This window comes from Equus asinus, chromosome 8, assembly GCF_041296235.1.
Source record: "Equus asinus isolate D_3611 breed Donkey chromosome 8, EquAss-T2T_v2, whole genome shotgun sequence".
NCBI lineage: Eukaryota > Metazoa > Chordata > Mammalia > Perissodactyla > Equidae > Equus > Equus asinus.
In genome coordinates, this window is record NC_091797.1 from 86,516,361 (window position 1) to 86,534,958 (window position 18,598).

At 53.4% G+C, this 18,598-nt stretch overlaps 1 protein-coding gene across 11 annotated transcripts in view; it reads right to left on the reverse strand.

Moving 5' to 3' along the window:
• Window positions 1–851: 851 nt before the first annotated feature.
• The window catches only part of CMKLR1 (chemerin chemokine-like receptor 1), a 58,762-nt gene continuing 41,015 nt past the window's right edge, over window positions 852–18,598 (reverse strand). For 8 of the 11 annotated variants that reach the window (XM_070516223.1, XM_070516221.1, XM_070516224.1 and 5 more), the window contains 2 exons: window positions 15,004–15,079; window positions 11,649–14,361 (listed from right to left, as the gene is read on the reverse strand). In XM_070516223.1, the coding sequence (XP_070372324.1) occupies window positions 13,243–14,358 (1,116 nt within the window). In that variant the 5' untranslated portion in view covers window positions 14,359–14,361; window positions 15,004–15,079 and the 3' untranslated portion in view covers window positions 11,649–13,242. Of the gene's footprint in view, window positions 11,353–11,648; window positions 14,362–15,003; window positions 15,080–18,598 lie in introns of those variants that run through there. The other 3 variants (XR_011505397.1, XM_070516220.1, XR_011505398.1) reach the window with 3 other exon arrangements.

An 18,598-nucleotide genomic window follows, 5' to 3' on the forward strand; every position in this document is an offset into this window, starting at 1 on the left:
GCACCACTTGGCAAGCCATGCTGTGGCAGGCATCCCACGTATAAAGTAGAGGAAGATGGGCATGGATGTTAGCTCAGGGCCAGGCTTCCTCAGCAAAAAGAGGAGGATTGGCGGCAGATGTTAGTTCAGGGCTAATCTTCCTCAAAAAAAAAAGAAAGAAAGAAAGAAAGAAAGCAGGTTTTGGGGTGAGGCTGCTGGCCTCAGATCTTGGCTCCATCAACTCTCTGACTTTGGGTTATCCAAGGTGTGGTCCCCAGACCAGCCCCATCAGCATCACCTGGGAGCTACTTGGAAGCACAACCTCAGGCTCCCCCTCAGATCTGTGAAATCAGAATCCACATTTTAACAAGATCCCTGGGGGTTTGCACACACATAAATTTTGGGAGGCACTAGCTTGGGCTAATTTCTCTTCATTCTTCAAGCCTCTTCTCCTCTGGCAAGTGGTCCCTGGACTTCTAGGCTGGGTTATGTGACCCTCTACTTAGCAAGTATCACACCGGCTGGCCACCGCCTCTTTCTTTGGCTGGGACCCCATGAGGTGGCAGCCCCCTGAGAGTAGAGACTGTGCTCCCTCTCTCTGGCTCATGGTATTCGTGACTGCCATTTTGGCAAAGCTATTAAGCGGCAGGAAAATTACCAGCACTTAATTCTCACGCTAACCCTACAGGATAGAAACCGCTAGGATCCCTTCCACAGCTGAGGAAACTGAGGCTTAGAGGATGCAAGGAATTGCTCAAAACAAGCATGAAGAGGCAGCCCAGGACTTGAACTCGGGTGGGTGTGAGACCAAAGCTGGAGGGTTGAACCACTTGCCACATGGTGCACAGCAGGAGAGGAAGGAGGGAGGGAAAAGATGCTGTCATCTCATGCATGAAATAAGATATGGACATGAATACACCAGCAACCACTTTATTAGAAGGAAACCAGTGCCTTGGGCAGGGTGCTCTGGGGTCCAAGGAAGCAGAAAATCTGAAATTTCTAAGAGCCCTTTTTTCTCCTCTGTGGTTTGCGGTCTCCGAGTCGAGCCTCCGCTTAATCCAATTAAAACGGACTTGTTTATGCTTATCAGCTCTTTATTTGGTTTGTTAAAAACATGCAAATTACCCAGAGGCCTCTTCGTCCCCTGAACCAAAAGGCATCGATAAAACTATTACGTTAAATCCAATTAAATGCAGCTGCTGGAGCTTGAGTGCTGTAGAGCAGAACAGAAGCGAGGAGGGGGGCAGGGTTTTGCTGGGGAGAAAAGAGATCTTCTGGCATCCTCACTAAGCCGGGCTCCTCTCGAAGCATTCCCGGAGCGTGGGCAGGAAGCGGGCAGAGAGAGACACTGTCTGCAATGTACCAGATGGTGGACCTGTCGCGTATCATATAATTATCTCAGTAACGCCGCGAGGCGGGCATGATTGGATCCATTTTGTAGAGGAAGAAACTGAGGCTCAGGGAGGTGAAGCCACTTGTCAAGAATGTCACATGACCAGAAAGTGGCAGAGGCAGATTTGGGTCCTGATCTGTCTCAACCCTCTTCCTGGAATCTTGGGGTGTCAGATCTTAAAGCGTCCTTAGAGGCCATCTGGGCAAGAACTAGCTCTGGAAACACACAAACCTGAGCGTCCACGTCCATAAAATGTGCATAACCGTGCCAGCCTGCCAGGGTTTGGGGAGGAGTCGATGAAGTGATGTGCACCCTAAATGTCCGGCACATAGTAGGTACTCATTATACGCCAACTTCTGATAACTGCACCCTTGTCAAAACCCACTTCCTTCCCCTCCCTATCTTTCAGAAGGGAAGGCTGAGACCCAGAAAGGGAATGTGACCTCCTCAAGGTCACACAGAGACTCTGGGACAGAGCTGAGGCTCAAATACAAGCTAGCATGTCACTCCAGACTCTGCACTGCATCTCCATTTTGCAGATGAAAAAACTGAGGCTCAGAGTGTTGAAGGCACTCAGTGGCCAGGGTCACCCTATTGGGTGCTGAGCACAGGAACTCCACAGCCACCGTGTCCCGGACTTGGGTCTTGGCATCGCCATTCTCTAGCTGCGTTGTTTGGGTACCTGCCTTGACCTCCCTGAGCTCCTGGTTCCTCCTCTTTAAAAGAAGGGCTCGTCACCCGTGTCCCACTGAGCATCTGGGGTGGAGAGAGGTCAAGCGGGTGAAAGCCCCGCATAAGCCAGAACAACTGCCTATAAACAGCACTCCACACACAACATTTGGGGAACGGCTTAAGCATCTGTTCTCATAGTCTCCAAAAACCCAGAATGGGTTTCTAATTCCTGGCAACCCTCAGACCCAGGAGACAGAGCTCAGGAAGGGAGAGCAGACGCCTCGAATTGCAGGCAATGCTAATCCTATTACAGATACATTAGGAACCTCAGGGGAGGGCACGAAGCACGGAGCTTTTCCAGGGAGCTTTTCCAACCCCGTTGCTGGCCGCTCTCCAGGTTCTCAGGAATCTGGTGAGCGACTCCACGTAAATGAGCAGAAAAATCATGTGCGACTGTGTACAGGAGCTTGAGTACAGCAACGCCAAACCCTCCTGGGCTGCCATGAGGCAATGATCTTCGCGGCGCAATGAGAGGCAGCTTGAAGTCAGATGAAGGTGTGTTTAACTCCCATCGCCTTATTATCCCCCCAGCCTAGTCATCCTGGGCGAGCGACTGCACCTCTCTGAGCTTCCATTCCTCATCAGCGAAACGTAGAATAATTGCCAATAATTATAGGAGTTGTTAATTATCTTAATAGTGAATCATTATGACACTTTCATTCCAATTTTTAAGACTTAAAGCCTGTTGGGAGCAGCAGAAAGAGTCAAGAACTAATAGTAACAGGTGGCTTTCCTGGAAATTATGAGGGGGCTCTTGTTAGCGTTCTGAATACATGATCTTTGTTCAATTGGCCCCAAGTGTCCCTGTGCGTGGGAGGAGAGTGGCATTGGTTCTATAAGAAGAACGGTGTGCTATTCTGCTCTGACATGTGAAACGGGACTGTGCCCCACTGAACTAAAGGCAGGCTATTGTCTTGAAGGAGGATTTTCTGACTTCTTTTATTCTCTTCCTTTAACGCGCAAAAGCCACGTCCAGAAGCCCAGCTCCTGGATTCTGCCAGGATGAGGAGCAGATGCCCTCCCTCCACAATTCTGAGGCTTACCTCCAGATGATAGGAGAATACAACACGGGGAGAGGAGAAGAAGAGCTGCTTCTTTCCGGAACCAGGACTTACAGAAGCAGAAGGGGAGAGGAATTCTGGAGCGTGGACCAGCTTTGCTCAGTCTTTCCTCTCACACATTTGCTCCAGGTGCACCAAGGACTGCGAAGGCTTTCTTGGCCACAGCCCCAACTCACTGGCTTTCTCGGGCACCCTCAGTTCTCATGTGGCGTGGATGCAGGTGAAAATCAGCAGGGCAGCCATGGGGCAGGACAGGGTGACCTCCAGACAAGCCCAGAGAAGGACAGAGCGGGGATGCCCGGGGGCACATTCAGGGGAGCCGAGGGGAAGCTAGTCAGTCAAGCCCAGAGCGAGACCCTCTTTCCACAGTTTTCCACTTGCCCATTTGGGACCAGGGAGGATGGAGACATCCCCCTACACTCGGAAGGGCAGAGGACCATCAGGAGCTCCTGACTCCTCTGTGCTCCCTTGAGACCATCAGACCAAGCCCCGCCCTCCACGTACCCGAAACCACCCCAGGAGGAAAGCAGAGGAGGGCAGCCCCTCGGAGAGGATGAGTGGGTTCCTCCAGGGCAGACTCGCCTCTGGGAGCCTGTAAAACTATCATTTGGACCAATGTTAAAACTGTTACATTCATTTGCTGGGACTGCTGTAACAAAGTATCACGGGCGGGGGTTGGGGGGGGGGAGCTGAAACCACAGAAAGTATCCTCTCACAGTCCTGGAGGCTGGAAGTCCAAGGTCAAGGTGTCCGCAGGGTTGGCTCCTCTGAGGCCTCTCTCCTTGGTTTGTAGAAGGCTATCCCGCCCCCGCCCCATGTCTCTTCATGTAGTCTTCTATCTGTACGCGTCTGCATTCAATTGTCCCCATTTTTATGAGGACATTAGTCATGTTGGGTCAGGACCCACCCTCACGACCTGATTTTAACTTGATGACCTCTGTAAAGACTCTTTCCAAAGCAGGGCACATTCTGAGGTCCTGGGGGTTAGGACGTCAAAATATGAATTTGAGGGGGACACATGCCAACCCATAACATGGGTAAAGCTTAATTTTTTGTTGTTTGTTTTGTTTTCTGCCAGTGAGGGGTAGGGGAGGTGGGAGAGGTTGGGAGAGATGTCATAAGGAAGACCAGATCAGCTACAGACTAAGAAATTACATTTCCGTCACACACCCAGATTGTAGCAAGCATTCAATGTGCAACCCCAATACGTAATTTAGGCAGATTTGCTCAGCCTCCTGAATCAATGGCCTGGATTAGGCGCAGCCCCCAGAGTTCACAGAGCAAATGCAGTCATGTAGCTCCAGGAAAGAAAAGAATGGAATCAAATGTCACAACAGCAAGAGCTAGCAACTTTTTAAGCACATCATATTTTCCAAAGGTTGTGATAAGCTCTTTACATGGATCATTTTATCAAATTGTCATGCAAATCTACAAAGCATTTCCATTCCACTTCCAATCTTACAGATGGGGAAACCGAGGCTCAGAGAAGGAAAGTTATTTGCCCAAATGCCTGATTCCAGAGCCTGTGTGTGTGATCACTGCCCATCCCACCACCCCCTCCTGAGCTGGCTGACCGCCTCTGAAAGCCTGCAAAGAACTCTTCCTTCTGCCCCAAGGGAGGTGGGGGCAGGGACCCAGAGCCCGGGCTGGTGGACAGAAAGCTCAGGTTGGTTAGATCTGCCGGCTTCCCAGGGCCTGAGTTTCGGGCTGCGGAAGTTCAGCTCTACTGTAGCTTCTCCAAGGAGAACTCAACAAGGTATTGAGGCCACGAAGCTTTACAGACATGGGTTCAAATCCCAACTCTTCTACGTACTGACACATTGTATGATTCACGAACGCAAGGATGGCAACTGCCAACGTATCCTCGGATCCTCGCGCAGCGCTGGCACCCAGTAGGTGTTCAATAAAAGTCAATGGATGGATGTCTGAGCGGCTCTGGGAAACCTACTTGACCCCTTTGAGCTTCGGCTTCTTCATCTCTAAAGTTAAGGTGGTTTTGCTCTGCAGGCTTCTCATGAGGATGAAATGGGATGATGGATGTGGAATTGCCTCTGGCTGCTTTCCGTCATGAGTCAGTCCTTCCCAGCAAAGCGCTGGGACCTGGGCCGTGGCCTGGGCATCAGAAACCCCACCATCCACCAGGGGCTCCGAGGCTATTAGCAGCCACCAGCCGAGACTAAGGGCTCCTACCTCCCTGTGTGTGTCTCTGCTCCACGGCACCAACATCCAGGAGCCAAGCAGAAACTCATTCCCTCATCCAGATGTTTGTTCTATGGGTGCCAAACATCTGCATGGTGGAAACCAGGGAAAAGATAATTCCGGGGTCCACCTCTCAGAGCTGGGCATCTGGGCTCCAGGAACACTTGGGCATCAGAGGACAGGTATCTGGCTGTGTTTTCTGCCGTAGCATCGTCCAGTGCCCAATGCAGACCTGGCGCCTGGTTGATTGCTCCATCTACGATTTCTAAGCAGAAGGATAAACACAGGAAGTTTGCAGTCACGGCTGTACCAGCCAAATCCTTAATAGAGTCCTGGTCAGGAAAAGAGCCACAGAACAATGGAGGAGGGGGAGGCGGGGGAGGGAGGCATCTGGTTCCTTTATGTTCAGGCTGCAGTGAATCAGACAAAGGGGAAAGGAAAAGGCCAGGGGAGGCAGAAGCGTTTCATGGAAACCTGCCTCGTTTGTGGCTGCTCCTCAGGGTGTAAGGGAAAGAACCCCACTTCTCCACTTCTGGACTAAGCGGCCTGAGGCCTCAGTTTCCACGTCTGTGAAATAGGGCATATCCCATGCCCACCCCCCACCCAGATCTCATCAAGATAGGGAAAAAAATGTGAAAATACTCTGGGAGTGGTGTATTGTAACAATAACCATGAAACTCGACAATGACAATGATGATAAAAATAGCGTCAGCTTATGGTTACTTCTTCATTTGTTCAACAAAAAGTTGAGTGCACTTTTTCTGGGCTAAGCAGTGCTGCGGGTGCTGGGGATACACAAGTGAGCAAGACAGACACAGTCCCTGCCCTGATGGAGCCCACTGCCTAGTCGGGGGACAGACTTAGAGCAGCCACACATGAATAAAGAAGTTATGAGACAGCAGGACGTACTATCATGACAATAAAACGGGGATCTGGTAGACAGTGACTGGGGCTGGGGCTCCTTTCAGTGGGGGGAGGGGTCGAGAAGGGTCTCTCTGAAGAGGTGACATTTGAGCTGAGACCTCACAGCTCAGTGGAGGAACCGGTCAGTGGTCCCGGAACAGAAGGAACAGCACATGCGAAGGCCTGAGGTGGAACAATCTTGGATGTACGGTGCTGTCTATCTGGTTTGCTTTACCTTGTTTTTGAGAGGCAGGAAGGCTCCTCTGGCTGGAGAGCAGCACGAGATGAGGAGGAAACGATGCCGAGCCTACAGGGCTTTGTAAGACACAGGAAGGGGACCGGATCACTCCACGCTGGGACGGAAGCTCGCTCTGGCTGCTTTGTGGAGAGCGGGCTGTGGCGGGCAAGGCTGGAAGTGGGGAGACCAGCGAGGAGGCTGAGGTACATCCAGATGAAAGATGTGCACCTGCTAAACGCTTACGTGCGGCATCTCATTTAATCCTCACAGCAGCCCTGTGAGCGGCAAGTTCTCATGCTACCCATTTTACAGATGAGAAACTGAGGCTTTAGAGACGTTGAGTAGCTCACCCGAGGTCATAGAGCTTTAACCGTAGCCCTAACCCCAGCTGATGTAAATAGGGGGCCTGGGACTCAGGCCCAAGGAGTCTGACTCCTGAGCCCTGGTGATCCTATGTCTTAACCATCAAAGGCCCTTTGAGTCAGGGGCACAGCCGGGGTGACCCCTGGGAGGGCTCAGTCTGTCCTCAGATGCTGCCTCTCTGGATGGATCCTGCCAGGACCACCTCCCTCTGAGTTTCTCTTTTGAATCAGAGAGAAGCCCGCAGACCTGGTTCTGTCCAGAGTGCCAAAGGAAGCGGGAAGTCATTCCTGCAGACACCATTAGTTATTTTATTTTTAAAAATACTTTTATTGAGGCATAACTTACTGTAGTAAAGTGCAGGAATCTTATATGCGCAAATAAATGAGTTTTTACACATAAAGTCAGCTATGTAACCACCACCTACATCAAGACAGAGAGCACCCCTTCCTCATAACCAGGACAATTTGGAAGGATAAAGTTTACGCCCCAAATACAGCACACCTCTACCCTATAGCAGGTTTTTCCAAAATCTCCTGCCTCCCCTTCAGCCCGGATTCTGCTGGAAACTCACCAGTGACTCCCAGCTCCCGGGCAGGGGTCCTTCAGGGCAGACCAGTACCAAAGCCCTTGTCAACAAACTGAAAAGTGATGAGGGCAGCTGCGTGAATGCCCAGGTCTCTAGCATGACGGTGCTTTAAAAGTGACTCAGATGAGTGTTTTTGCACACAGCTCACTGCAGTCTGTGAGGTAGGAGATCCCAACCCTATTTGCAAAGAAGCCTCAGTTTCCCCATCTGTAAAATGGGGGGATAGGAGGGACGAACTTCATGAAGGAGAGTCTCTTCCACACTCAACAATCCTCAGATTCCTGGGGCCGGGAGGAAGTGACAAGCCCATCCAGACACCATTTCCTCCCTCCGAAGGAAAAAGCAATACTCTCAGATCCCCCTACCCCCACCTCCTCGAAATCTGACACTGGAGAGAGAGCACAAGCTTGCTCTTGGCTCCCCAGGAACGAGCCTCATCAAGGATGTGTTATATTTGCAAGTTGCTTTAGAGTCAGAGAGACCGGGGGTTTAAATCCTGGCTCTGTTATTGACTAGCTGTGTGACGCTGGGCAAGTTGCTTCACCTCTCTGAACCTCAATTTCCTCATCTGGACGTGGAGATACTAACTCCCCTACCACAAAGGCTGTTGTAAGGACTCAATGAGATAGTGAAACTAAAGTGCTTGGAGGGTGCCCAAACCTTGGACACGCTCAGTTAAGATTACCTACTATTATTGTTGTTGCTGTTGTTGAAGCTCTGAGCACACAGGGAAGTGTTTCATGGACCCGTGCTTCTCCCTGCCTTCACCAGCTGTCTCCTGGCCCCCACCTGCCATTGGACCAGGCCTCTAGAGCAGTGGCTAGCTGACATGCCCAGGGGGATACGGGGGGCAGAGACTTCTGGAAGATCCTCCAGGACAGAACTCGGTGACCTCCAAAGTTGAACCCCAAGTGCAAGCACTTGGAGTCTCGTGTGCATAAATTCCCCACAGCCCCCACCCGCAACGGCAGCATCACTGGGCCTCCGCTCCTCTTAGGTTAATATATGCATTATTTATGGGGCTTTATTATGTGCTCAGAGGGCTCCCCTGAGAAATGTAATTGTGCATGGGGAGGCAAATTTGAATAATATTTACAATTAATTTCCGTCCATAAAGCAACACGCCGAGGCCTCTGTGCAGTCGCAATGGGCCCTGGGCTGGTTTCCCACTAACCGCTCCCCTGAGAGAGCTTGGGCAGCCTTTAAACATCCCCCAAAAAGTCCACTTCTCTCAAGCTCTGCCTTCGCTCTGCCAGCCCAGGCTCCCATCTGGAGGCTGCAGCAGCCTCCCAGCATCCCCCTCAGCCCCCTCGGCCTCTCCTCTCCAGAGCAGCCCCAGGCCTGTTTCAACATATAGGTCTGAGCACATCGCTCCCTCGAATGCATGTGGCTTCCCCTTCATCTCAGGCGAAGGCCCTCCCATGGTCTGGCCCGGCCTCCTCTCCACCCTCTTGGTCCCTGCTCATTCCCCTCACTCTGCAGCAGCCCCCGTGCCCTCTCTGACCCTTGCAATCACTCTGCTCCCTCCTACACCAACACTGCTGCCCATGCTGTTCTCTCCACCTGGAGCACCCTCTCCCGCACGTCCCATCCCCACCGAATCCAGGCCTACCCATCCTTCGCATCTCAAGCGTCTCCCACCCGAGGCAGGTTCCTTGGCCTCTGGACAGGCTCAGATCTCTCTGTGATATGCGTGCAGCACTTCCTGCAGTTGTTATCCCGTTGGGGGGTGTTTTTTAAAATTATTGGCTGTCTCTCCTACTAGCCAATGGATGAACTCATGAGGACAGAGACTGAATATTCTGGTCACCCCTGCATTCCCAGTGCCTTCCACGGGGCCTGGCAAAGAGTAGGTATTAAATAAATGTTTAAGGAATGCATGAATAAGTAGATATAGAGATGGTTATGTAAATGGATGATGGGTGGATAGACGGGTAGCTGCATGGATGTGTGAATAGATAAGTGGATGGATGGGTGGGTGGGTGGATGGATGTTGGGGTGAATGAGTGGGTGGATGGGTAAAGGATGTTGGGGGTAAATGCATGGATGGATGTTTGGATGGATGGGCGGGTGTTAGGGTGAATAAGTGGTGGGGAAAGGATGGAGGGATGAACGTGTGGATGGAAACAATTCTCCTCAGGTGGCTGATGTGGTGTCCAAGAGCATGGACTTTGGAGTAAGGAGCCCTGGGTTGCAGTCTCCCATCTCTCATGACTTGCTGTGTTATCTGGGGTAAGTCACTACCTGTCTCCTATCCTTGGCCGCTAGGAAAATGAAATAAGTGGAGGAAAATTTTTCAAAATATAGATTCCTGGAAGTCCAAGATTGGGGGACTGGTAGGTTGAGAATCTCAGAGTTTCTCCCGCTGTCTCACAACATGGCTGTGTGACTTTGGACAGGTCCCTTCCCCGCTCTGAGCCTCTGCTGCTGTTCCGTGAGGTGGATGTTTCAGGAGAGTTTGTGGCAGGAACCTCCAGCACTGAGCCCCACACTAGCTTCAGTCTCTTTTATTTAAGAGACAGTTTGTCCTCAAAGGGAGGAAGCAGTCAAGTCCCCTACTGAATCATTTCACAGTAGGACAAGTGTCTTCCTGGTTCCTTCTGGTCCTGGATATCGCTGCCAGCAACAATTTTCCAAACCCAGGGTTTGGCAACCACAAGCCCGGGGCACCCCGGCTCCTGCCAGAGCATGTTAGGGCTGGACGGGGGAAGCAGACCAGTGGCGGGAGCCAGGGAACCACTGACCACTTCCGTCCAAGCCACCACCACCTCCTGGAGCAGATTTCTCGAAGGGCAGCCCTGGAAACCTCAGTTCCCCGAGATGTAAGAGGGGAAAGGCCTGGGAGAGTCTGAAGGGCCCTTGTGGCTCCCACTGTCAGCCTCCGGCTTCTCCCACCCATCCTGGCCCCTAAGCCTTCCAGAGCTGAGTCTGGGGTCAGGCTTAAGCCAAACTTCTCCCTCGGCCGGTGCCTGGGTCTCCCCTTCTGAGTCCCTCTCCCCCTCCTCTTCCTCCTCCTTCTCTTCCTCTCTCTCCCTTCTCTCAAGGGCTGAAGTAGCTGGGAGCTCAGGCAGCAGGGTCTCCTCTTCCTGTCCTTTTGCCCACCTCCCCTTGCACCCTCGGCCCACCGGCCCCACCCAGGGGCAGCACTAAGATCCCACGGGCTGGCCGGGTCCTGGCCCCGCAGGGAGGGCTGGCGGTCACAAAGAGCGTCGGCTGCCATAGAGCAACGCAGGGGAACACGTGGGGACTCGGTCCGTGTGGCCTGTGGAGACCCTCATGAGAGGCCGTGTGGACAGGATGGCAGGGGAGGTCACAGCTGCGACTGATGCTACAGTCAGAACAGGAAGACGGGGGCGGGCAGCCAGAGAGGGAGCCTGACCCTGAGGAGGGAGACAGCCGGTTCAAATCTTGCTCCTGTTCATCAGCTTTTCCGATGACAAAATGATTCCTGGCTCCCCCAGCCTGGCCCGGCCTGCACACCGCCCGGAAGGAGGGAGGAACTGAGTCCAAGGAAACAGCACCCTCCCGGGGGGCAGGGGGCCCAGGGAATGAGGACTGTTGACTGTCTGGGACCTGGACAAGCCCTCTTGTGCCTTCGTTGTTTCCCCTGTGAAGTTGGGAGGAGGATGACGGGGGGCCCTGGGCGAGATTTACAGCCCCCCTTTTGCTCGCAAACTGTCCGAGTTCAGATTTCTTAAAGCAACTGGAGGCCCCCCCTTGGGGCCAACTCAGAGCTGCCTTGCCACCAGCACAACGACCCCAAGAAGGAAGGAACAGTTTGTTTCTTAATGAGGTGTGATTCCAAACAGCCCGTGGCCTCGGGACCCTGCCTGGCGCTGTGTAGACATGACATCTGTTCACTGCGTCTTGTTGGAGAGCTGGCTTCACAGCGAAGGGACTGGAAGAGAACAGAATGTGTACACTTGGTGGCCAAAGGGCCGGGGGCCCACAGGGGGCTGCTTCCTGCCACGCCTCTCTCCCCACTGCCTTCCCTGGCAATCTCAGAGGGTACAGCAGATGAGAGCCGTGGCGAGTGCATGGGGATGGGTGTCAAGGGAGCAGGAGGCCAAGTGCACTTTCTTTGCTACATTGGGACATTTTTGAAAACTATTTACAAAACTGACTTAAAGGCCGTTAAGATGTTGACGTTAATCTGCTGAGGAATCAATATTTATGGTCAAAACCCCAAGCCTCTTGAAAAACCCCAAGTCCGCAGCTTTATTTGAGCCAGACAGGCCTAGCTTCAAATCCAGGCTCTTGCAGAGACCAGCTGGGCACCCTCAGGCAAGTTACTTAATCTCTCTGAGCCCCAGATACCTCCCATGTAAAAAGGAAGTCATAATTGTACCTAACTCAGGGTTGCTGTGAGGAATAAATGAGATAACACATGTAATGTGCTTAATATAGGAAGTTCTAAATAATGTAGGCTATTGTTACAGCCCAGAACATTCTCAATAGATACAGTCTCCATAAAAGAAGAGAGTTTCTGGGGCCAGACAGAGATGGGTTCAGATCTTAAGTCTGCCTCTGGCTAGCTGTGTGACGTTGGGCAAGTTACTTCCCTCCTCTGAGCCTCAGCTTCGTTGTTGGTAAAGGGGACAATGACGCTCTGTAGCACAAGAAGGTGTCTGTCCTGGATGAGAAAAGGGACATGGGTGCACATGGGGTGGGGGGGGCTCTGTGCCTGTGGCACCCCACAGCCAGCATCTCAGGAGCACAGTTCGAGGGGTCAGGCTCCAGATTCTGCTTCAAGTTCAGTGACTGAGCACTCAGACATTCTCCAGCCCTTGAGGTGCTCTCAGGTGGCTCCCTGAAGCTGATTTGGGGCTCATCTTCAGCAAGGCTGGAGTGTTTTATTCTGAGCACTTCAGCCAGAGCCAGTGGAATGGGGAGGAGGGAGGAGTCCCTGTGATGGAGCGGGGGCTGCTCGTGAAGGTGCCCGCCATGACCCAGCCCCCAAGTAACAAATGCAAAGTGAGAGCAGGGCCTGGGGCAAGGGGCTGGGCCCCCTCTACCCCCCCAAGCAGCTCCGGCCGAAGCACCGTGCTCCGGGGTGCACTGCTTCACGCTGCACCCTCAAATGGTCTTTCCTTCTCTTTCTCCATTCCTTCCTCTAGACCCCAAGTCCTCATGCAGCCCGGCTTGTCTCGTCCTCACAAAGAGCCCACACGGCCCCTTAGGATGTGTTTTCTGCCTTCTGAGCTCCTCTGAAAGCTAAACCCGTGGTCCTCGGAGGTCACGGCCTCACAGGTCACCTTCCTGTCCCAGGTAATCTGTGCAGTCCACACGCCCTAACCCAGAGGAGTGGCTTGGGTGGCAGGATACCTGGCTATTGAGATAGGTACACAGGGAGAGGTGCGATCTACATCACACTGGGTTTGCTCTGACCTCCTCGGCTGCACCATGAGTGGACCTTGGAGAGTATCTGTGTCATTCCTGGAAAGCACACAGTAGAGAGCTTAATCCTGCTATCTTTGCCAATCCCAGTTCATGGCAGTGCTTCTGGGAATGCTCCCTTTTTTACTTTGCATCAGTCAAAGCTGGTCTCCCAAGAAGTATGGGATGCTCGGCCGAGGCTGAGCCATGTGGCACGCTCTGTCCACCAAGCCACTGGAAGAAGGGGATTCCAAGCGCTGCAGTCCCAGCTCAAAACACCATTCGCCTCCAAGCAAAATACAGTGGACACTGCTAGGTGCTGAAGAGGGTCCTGCGTGGTCCTGAGAAGGCATAGCTTTGGGCCGGGGCCTCCAAGGATGGGAGCGTCCATTGGAGGTTTCCCAAGTGAGGCTCAAAGCATGTTGGTCTCCCTCTCATTCACGGAGGACCTCTCGTTTATCGAGGACATCTTGGTAAAGCTCCTGTGACTGTGAAAGGAGGAGTGGCCTGTGTCCTCGCTCAGAGCATTGACCAGGCGGGAGAAGACAGCCACCTTGAACTTCTTGAAGTCCTGACCCATGAAGACATACAGAATGGGGTTCATGCAGCTGTTGGCTATGGCGATGGCAGTGGCCAGGGGCAACCCCAGGCTGAAGACGGAGCCAGGCACGGCGGCGTGGTGGAGCTCCAGGAGGTAGAGCGTGTGGTAAGGGCACCAGCAGAGGAAGAAAGTGATGATGATAGTCACGATGATCTTGAAGGGCTTCTTGGTCTTGGCCAGGCGGTTGCGCCGCAGCTTGCAGACGATGGTGAAGTAGCAGGCTGTGATGATGAGGACCGGGACCAGAAAGCCACAGAGGAAGCGAGTGATGGTCACCACCATGTGCCGGTTGAACCCCACAGGGTTCAGTGGGTGGTGAGTGGGCAACCGGGAAGAGCTGGCCGCTGACAGGCTGAAGTTGTTGAAGCAGGATATTTTCCCGTGCTGGTGGGCTGTGTCCCGGAAGACGAGGGATGGGGAACTCAAGAAGAAAGCCAGGATCCAGATCACCACGCAGGCCGTGTACGCCAGCCGGATGCTGCGGTGGTTCTGGGACCAGACGGGGAGGAGCACAGAGATGCAGCGGTCGAAGCTGATGACGGTGAGCAGGAAGACGCTGGTGTACATGTTGTGGATGAGCAGGAAGTTGCTGATCTTGCACATGGCCGTCCCAAAAACCCAGTGGTAGTCCATGGCGGCGTAGATGATGTGGATCGGGAGGAAGACGTTGAACAAGAAATCCGCCACGGCCAGGTTGAGGAACCAGACGGTGTTCACGGTCTTCTTCATCTTGAAGGTGGCAATGACGATCACCAAGCCGTTGCCCAGGATGCCGAGGAAACAGACGATGCTGTAGACCACCACCAGAAAGATCCTGGCCACCCTGCCTTCCAGTGGAGAGAACTCCTCCAAAACCACGATGGGCTCCAAATCATCGAGGTAGTCGTCATCGTAGGTGAGGGAGAAGTTGTAATCCTCGTTCTCCATCCTCTGTGAGGGGAGACAGGGGTCGTTAGGGGACCCTTGATAGGAACTGTCTCTCAGAGTTTGCCCAACACCAGCAAGACCAACAACGTCCTCCCTGGCTCTGAGCAAAGCCCATTTGGTGGCTTACCCACTTCCTGCTTTGCCATTTCATTTATATAGCAAACCCCTCTCCAGCACCTCGTGTACACCAGGTACTATTCTAAAGGCTTGACACATAGGAACTCTTCCTGGCAATAACTCACTGGGGTAGCTAGGTTATGAACCCCATTTTTCAGATGAAGAAACTGAGGCACAGAGAGCTTACGTCACTTGCCCAAGGTCATAGAGCTGAGAAGTCAAACCCCAGCTGCAGAGTCTCTCCTCTTCATAACCATCTTTTGCTGCCTGTCTAGGACCCTCCCCTTCTCATAATAGGCTAGTGGGGGAGATGAGCATTCATTAAAGAATTCCTAAAATCATGGAAAAATCGCAATGATGCTCAGTGCAACGAAGGAGCGATGCATGGTGCTGTGGACTCAGTTCCAACTATGTTTCTAAAACCCAGGGGACAGCTGTGATGACATTCTCCAGTGCCCCCCACCCTTGTCAGTGGTCCCCCACTGGTGGCCCCTGTAGACACGAGTTCAGACCACAAGAGTCCCTCACCACAGGCTGTTAGGGCATCCAAGGTTCTCGAACGTGGGTCCCTCGCCAATCAGCCCCCGTGCACAGCTGGAAACACCTGCAGGGGAGAACCAGGAGGCAGCAGTTAGAGCCAGGTCTAGGAGGCAGAGGCTTGGGTGGACTCACAGCCAGAGACAGGATCTACGGTCCTTACTCCAGCTTTGCCGGGGAGGAGGCAGAGGCTGGGAGAGGCTGAGGGACGTGCCCAAGGCTCCTCAGCTGGGAAGTGGTGGGAGCCCCTTGAACCCAGAGCAACCGCTGGACCCTTCATCCCAACCCCCACCTCCCCCCCAGCACAGCCAGAGATGAGAACCCGTCAGGGGTGGGTGCAGGAGACAGTGCGGATGCTCAAGGAAACCCACTGCCAGGGCAGGACCCAGAGAACGCCACTCCAGGCACGTGTTGTTACTCTTGCTTTGGAGCCGTGGGAACTGAGGCCCAGAGAGAAAAGCGTCATCCTCGCTGGGCGCTCTCTGGGCCCCGTGGATACCACGAAGTGGACCAGGCCCTGCTGTCACAGGGGAGACGGACATGAGTACATTCACTGAGCACCCACTGTGCGCCAGACCGCTCCACAGGTACTTCATACAACCCCCATAATAACTTTGTTGGTTATTTTTCCAATTTACAGAAGAACAAACCGAGACTCTGAGGAGTTTGAGAGTTTGGAAGGTCTTGGACGCAGTGGTCACATGCATGGTTCAAACCCAACCTTAGCCACCTCCCAGCTGTTTGGCTTTGAAAGTGCAACTGGTCCTCTCTGAACCTCAGTCTCCTCGTCAGTAAAATGGGAATGCGTGCTCCCTCCCAGAGCGGACGTAGAAACTACAGGCATCGGGGACGTGGAGCACATGGCTCCGTGCTACCACACAGCAAACCCTCAACAAATATTAGTGATGGCACGATGGCCCGGGGGTGCAGAATTGCAACTCGAACCCAGGGTTCTGACACCCCAGAGCCCACGCACTCTCCACCAGCCCAGCTCTCCCATCCTCACCAGGTTTTTCGGCCCCGCGAGACTGCCAATCGATGCTTCATTATAAAAAACTCCCACCTCCCTCCATAGAAACGCATTACTGGTCCTTGAGGGGCTTGAGGTTATATTTTACTGCATAAAAATCATCTTTGGCTTTTATTAAATAAAAGCCACTTCAAAAATTCCATTGAGGACTCTGGGCCCAAGGGACTCAGAATTTAAGCTTGGGCGTTGTCTCATTCTGAAGGCTGGGAGGTGTTCCAGAGGTGCCCAATGAGGGGTCCCCGAGGGCTGCCTTTAGCACTGGGATGCAGAGAGAAGGTGGGGACCCTGCAGCCACCCCCACCACCAGGATGCGGGGAAGTGGGACTGGTGATCGGGATAATGGCGTGTGCCAGCGACTGTGCTGAGCATTTCACACGGATGGTCTCACTTCAACCCCACGAGAGGCCACAGTGAGGCTGAGGGAGCTGAAAACCCTTGTCTGAGGCTCCAAGGCAGGAGGTGGGAGAGCGGGGATCTGAACCAGGCCGGCAGCACTCCACACTGCCCCGGAAATCATGAGCTCATGACCGCCGCCTAGTGCATCCTTGAGGAAGAAACGACCATGTCCACCTGCCCTGTGCTGGGCTGGGCAGGCCCCAGGGACAAGGAAATGGCTTCTCTAGGGTCCCTTCCCACAGACGCTTACCATCAGTCACGAGGCACAAGACAGAGGTAGGGAGGCCAAGCCAGGATGCCCCCAGGAGCCCCAAGGAGGGGAGTTCCCCAGCCTGGGCATCAGAGGCTTCCCAGGGCAGGCGTGCTCTGAGCTGAGTTTTAAAGGACAGCTAGGAGTTAAGATGATGGAGGGAAGGAAGGCATGCCAAGCCATCTCCCCACTCCTCAGCCTGCCCCTTCAAGGGCAGCAGGAGTGTGTGTCAACCCCAGGAGGACAACAGGGTCTCAGGACCCAACAGTCTGCATGTGGTGTCTGCAGAGACGCGACAGACACAGATGACATCATGTCTGGCTCTCCTGCTGGGCTGGGAGCAGCTCGGAGTCAAAGGCCATGGCCTTTCATCTTTGAGCGGGGCCAGGCTGGGCCAGCATAGGGTGGCACTGACATCCTCTGGGCATGTCTGTCTGTCCACCCTTCCCCCGTCATCCCACCAGGAATTGAGCGAATCATTGTTGGTGTGTTCCCCTCACCCCACCCCCTGGGATCTCCCTGGAGGGGCCCCCATCACAGGTTTGCCCTCGGCCTCCACCCTGTCCTGACACACATCTCTCCTGTCCTGAGCCCCTCTCCGTCCCCAGTCCAGCAGAGGAGTTACGGGCATATTCGGGCCCAGCTAGGCTGCCAGCATCCAAATCCTGGGTCTGCATGAACTCCCTGTGACCTTGGACAAGTCAGTTATCCTCTCTGCCCTTCAGCTGTTTTATCTGTAAAATGGGCGTGATCATAAGTTTCAAACTCATGGAAGGGCAGTGAGGATTAAGTGTCACATGTACTTCGAATGGGACCTGATACAGGGTAAGCGTTATGCCATTATTGTTATTATTACTGTTGCTGCTGTTATTACTATTATTTCTCAGGCTTCCTTCCTACAATGGCCTTTGCCTGGGAAGTTAGGAGGGACCAAGAAGGCCAGAGGACCAGTGCATCCTGCCCACTTGTCTCCCCAGTTCTGGGTTCAAGGGCAGGTCAAGGGCGACACAGGCAAGAATTTTGCTTCTTTAACTCCCAGTTTCCTCATCTCTCTACTGGGGGTAAAACCCCTCCCTCAGAATGCGTATACACATAGCTAACGTTTATTTGAGCACTCAGCCTATGCCAAACGCTGGGATTTCCTTAAACACTTTATATTGGTTTTAGTTCTTTATAATAAATAACAATTGATTGGTGCCCACACCCTACACTGAGTGCTTTAATTGTGTTGGCTCACACGTCCCCACCCCACCCCCCCAGGAGTGGTACTGCTGTTACTCCCACCATAAAGATGAGGACGTGAGGTTAACGTCACCCGGTCAGCTAATGGCCAACGCGCATCCAGCCTGCTCTAACTCCGAGCCCTGCTCTCAACCACCCTGCTTTCCAGAAAGTGGAGCACATCTTTCCACGTCTGTTCACACCCTTCCTGACGCCCCAGGGTCCCCAGCTCCACCCTCCAGGGACACCTCCTCATTGATCTTCTTTTCCTAGCCTCTCAAGGAATCCACCTTCCTGTTTGAGGACAACCTGGCTGAGGTCTGGGGAACATATGGGGATCACTTGCCAAAAATGACATCATCCAGCACAGCCCAGACGGGCAGGCGAGCCTGTGGCCAGCTTTTCCCCCTTTTCCCCCCTCAGCTCCCCAGAGAGCCCAGGGAGCAGCTAAGCTGTCCTGGCTTGGCTCCCAGATTCTTCCTGTGACCCTGAACTCACACCCATTTAGCACTGGGGCCTAGAGCTGGTCTGCTCTGAGGTTCCTGGAACAGACTCCCCAGGCTGGTCTCCACAGTCCTTTCCTTGGGAGAGTTCCCATAGGTCTCCGGGGGGGGGGGAGCTCTGGGGAGGAGTTGGTGGGGGTGAAGAAGACCTGCTGTATCCTGTGAGCAAGCTGCTTCCCGTCTCTG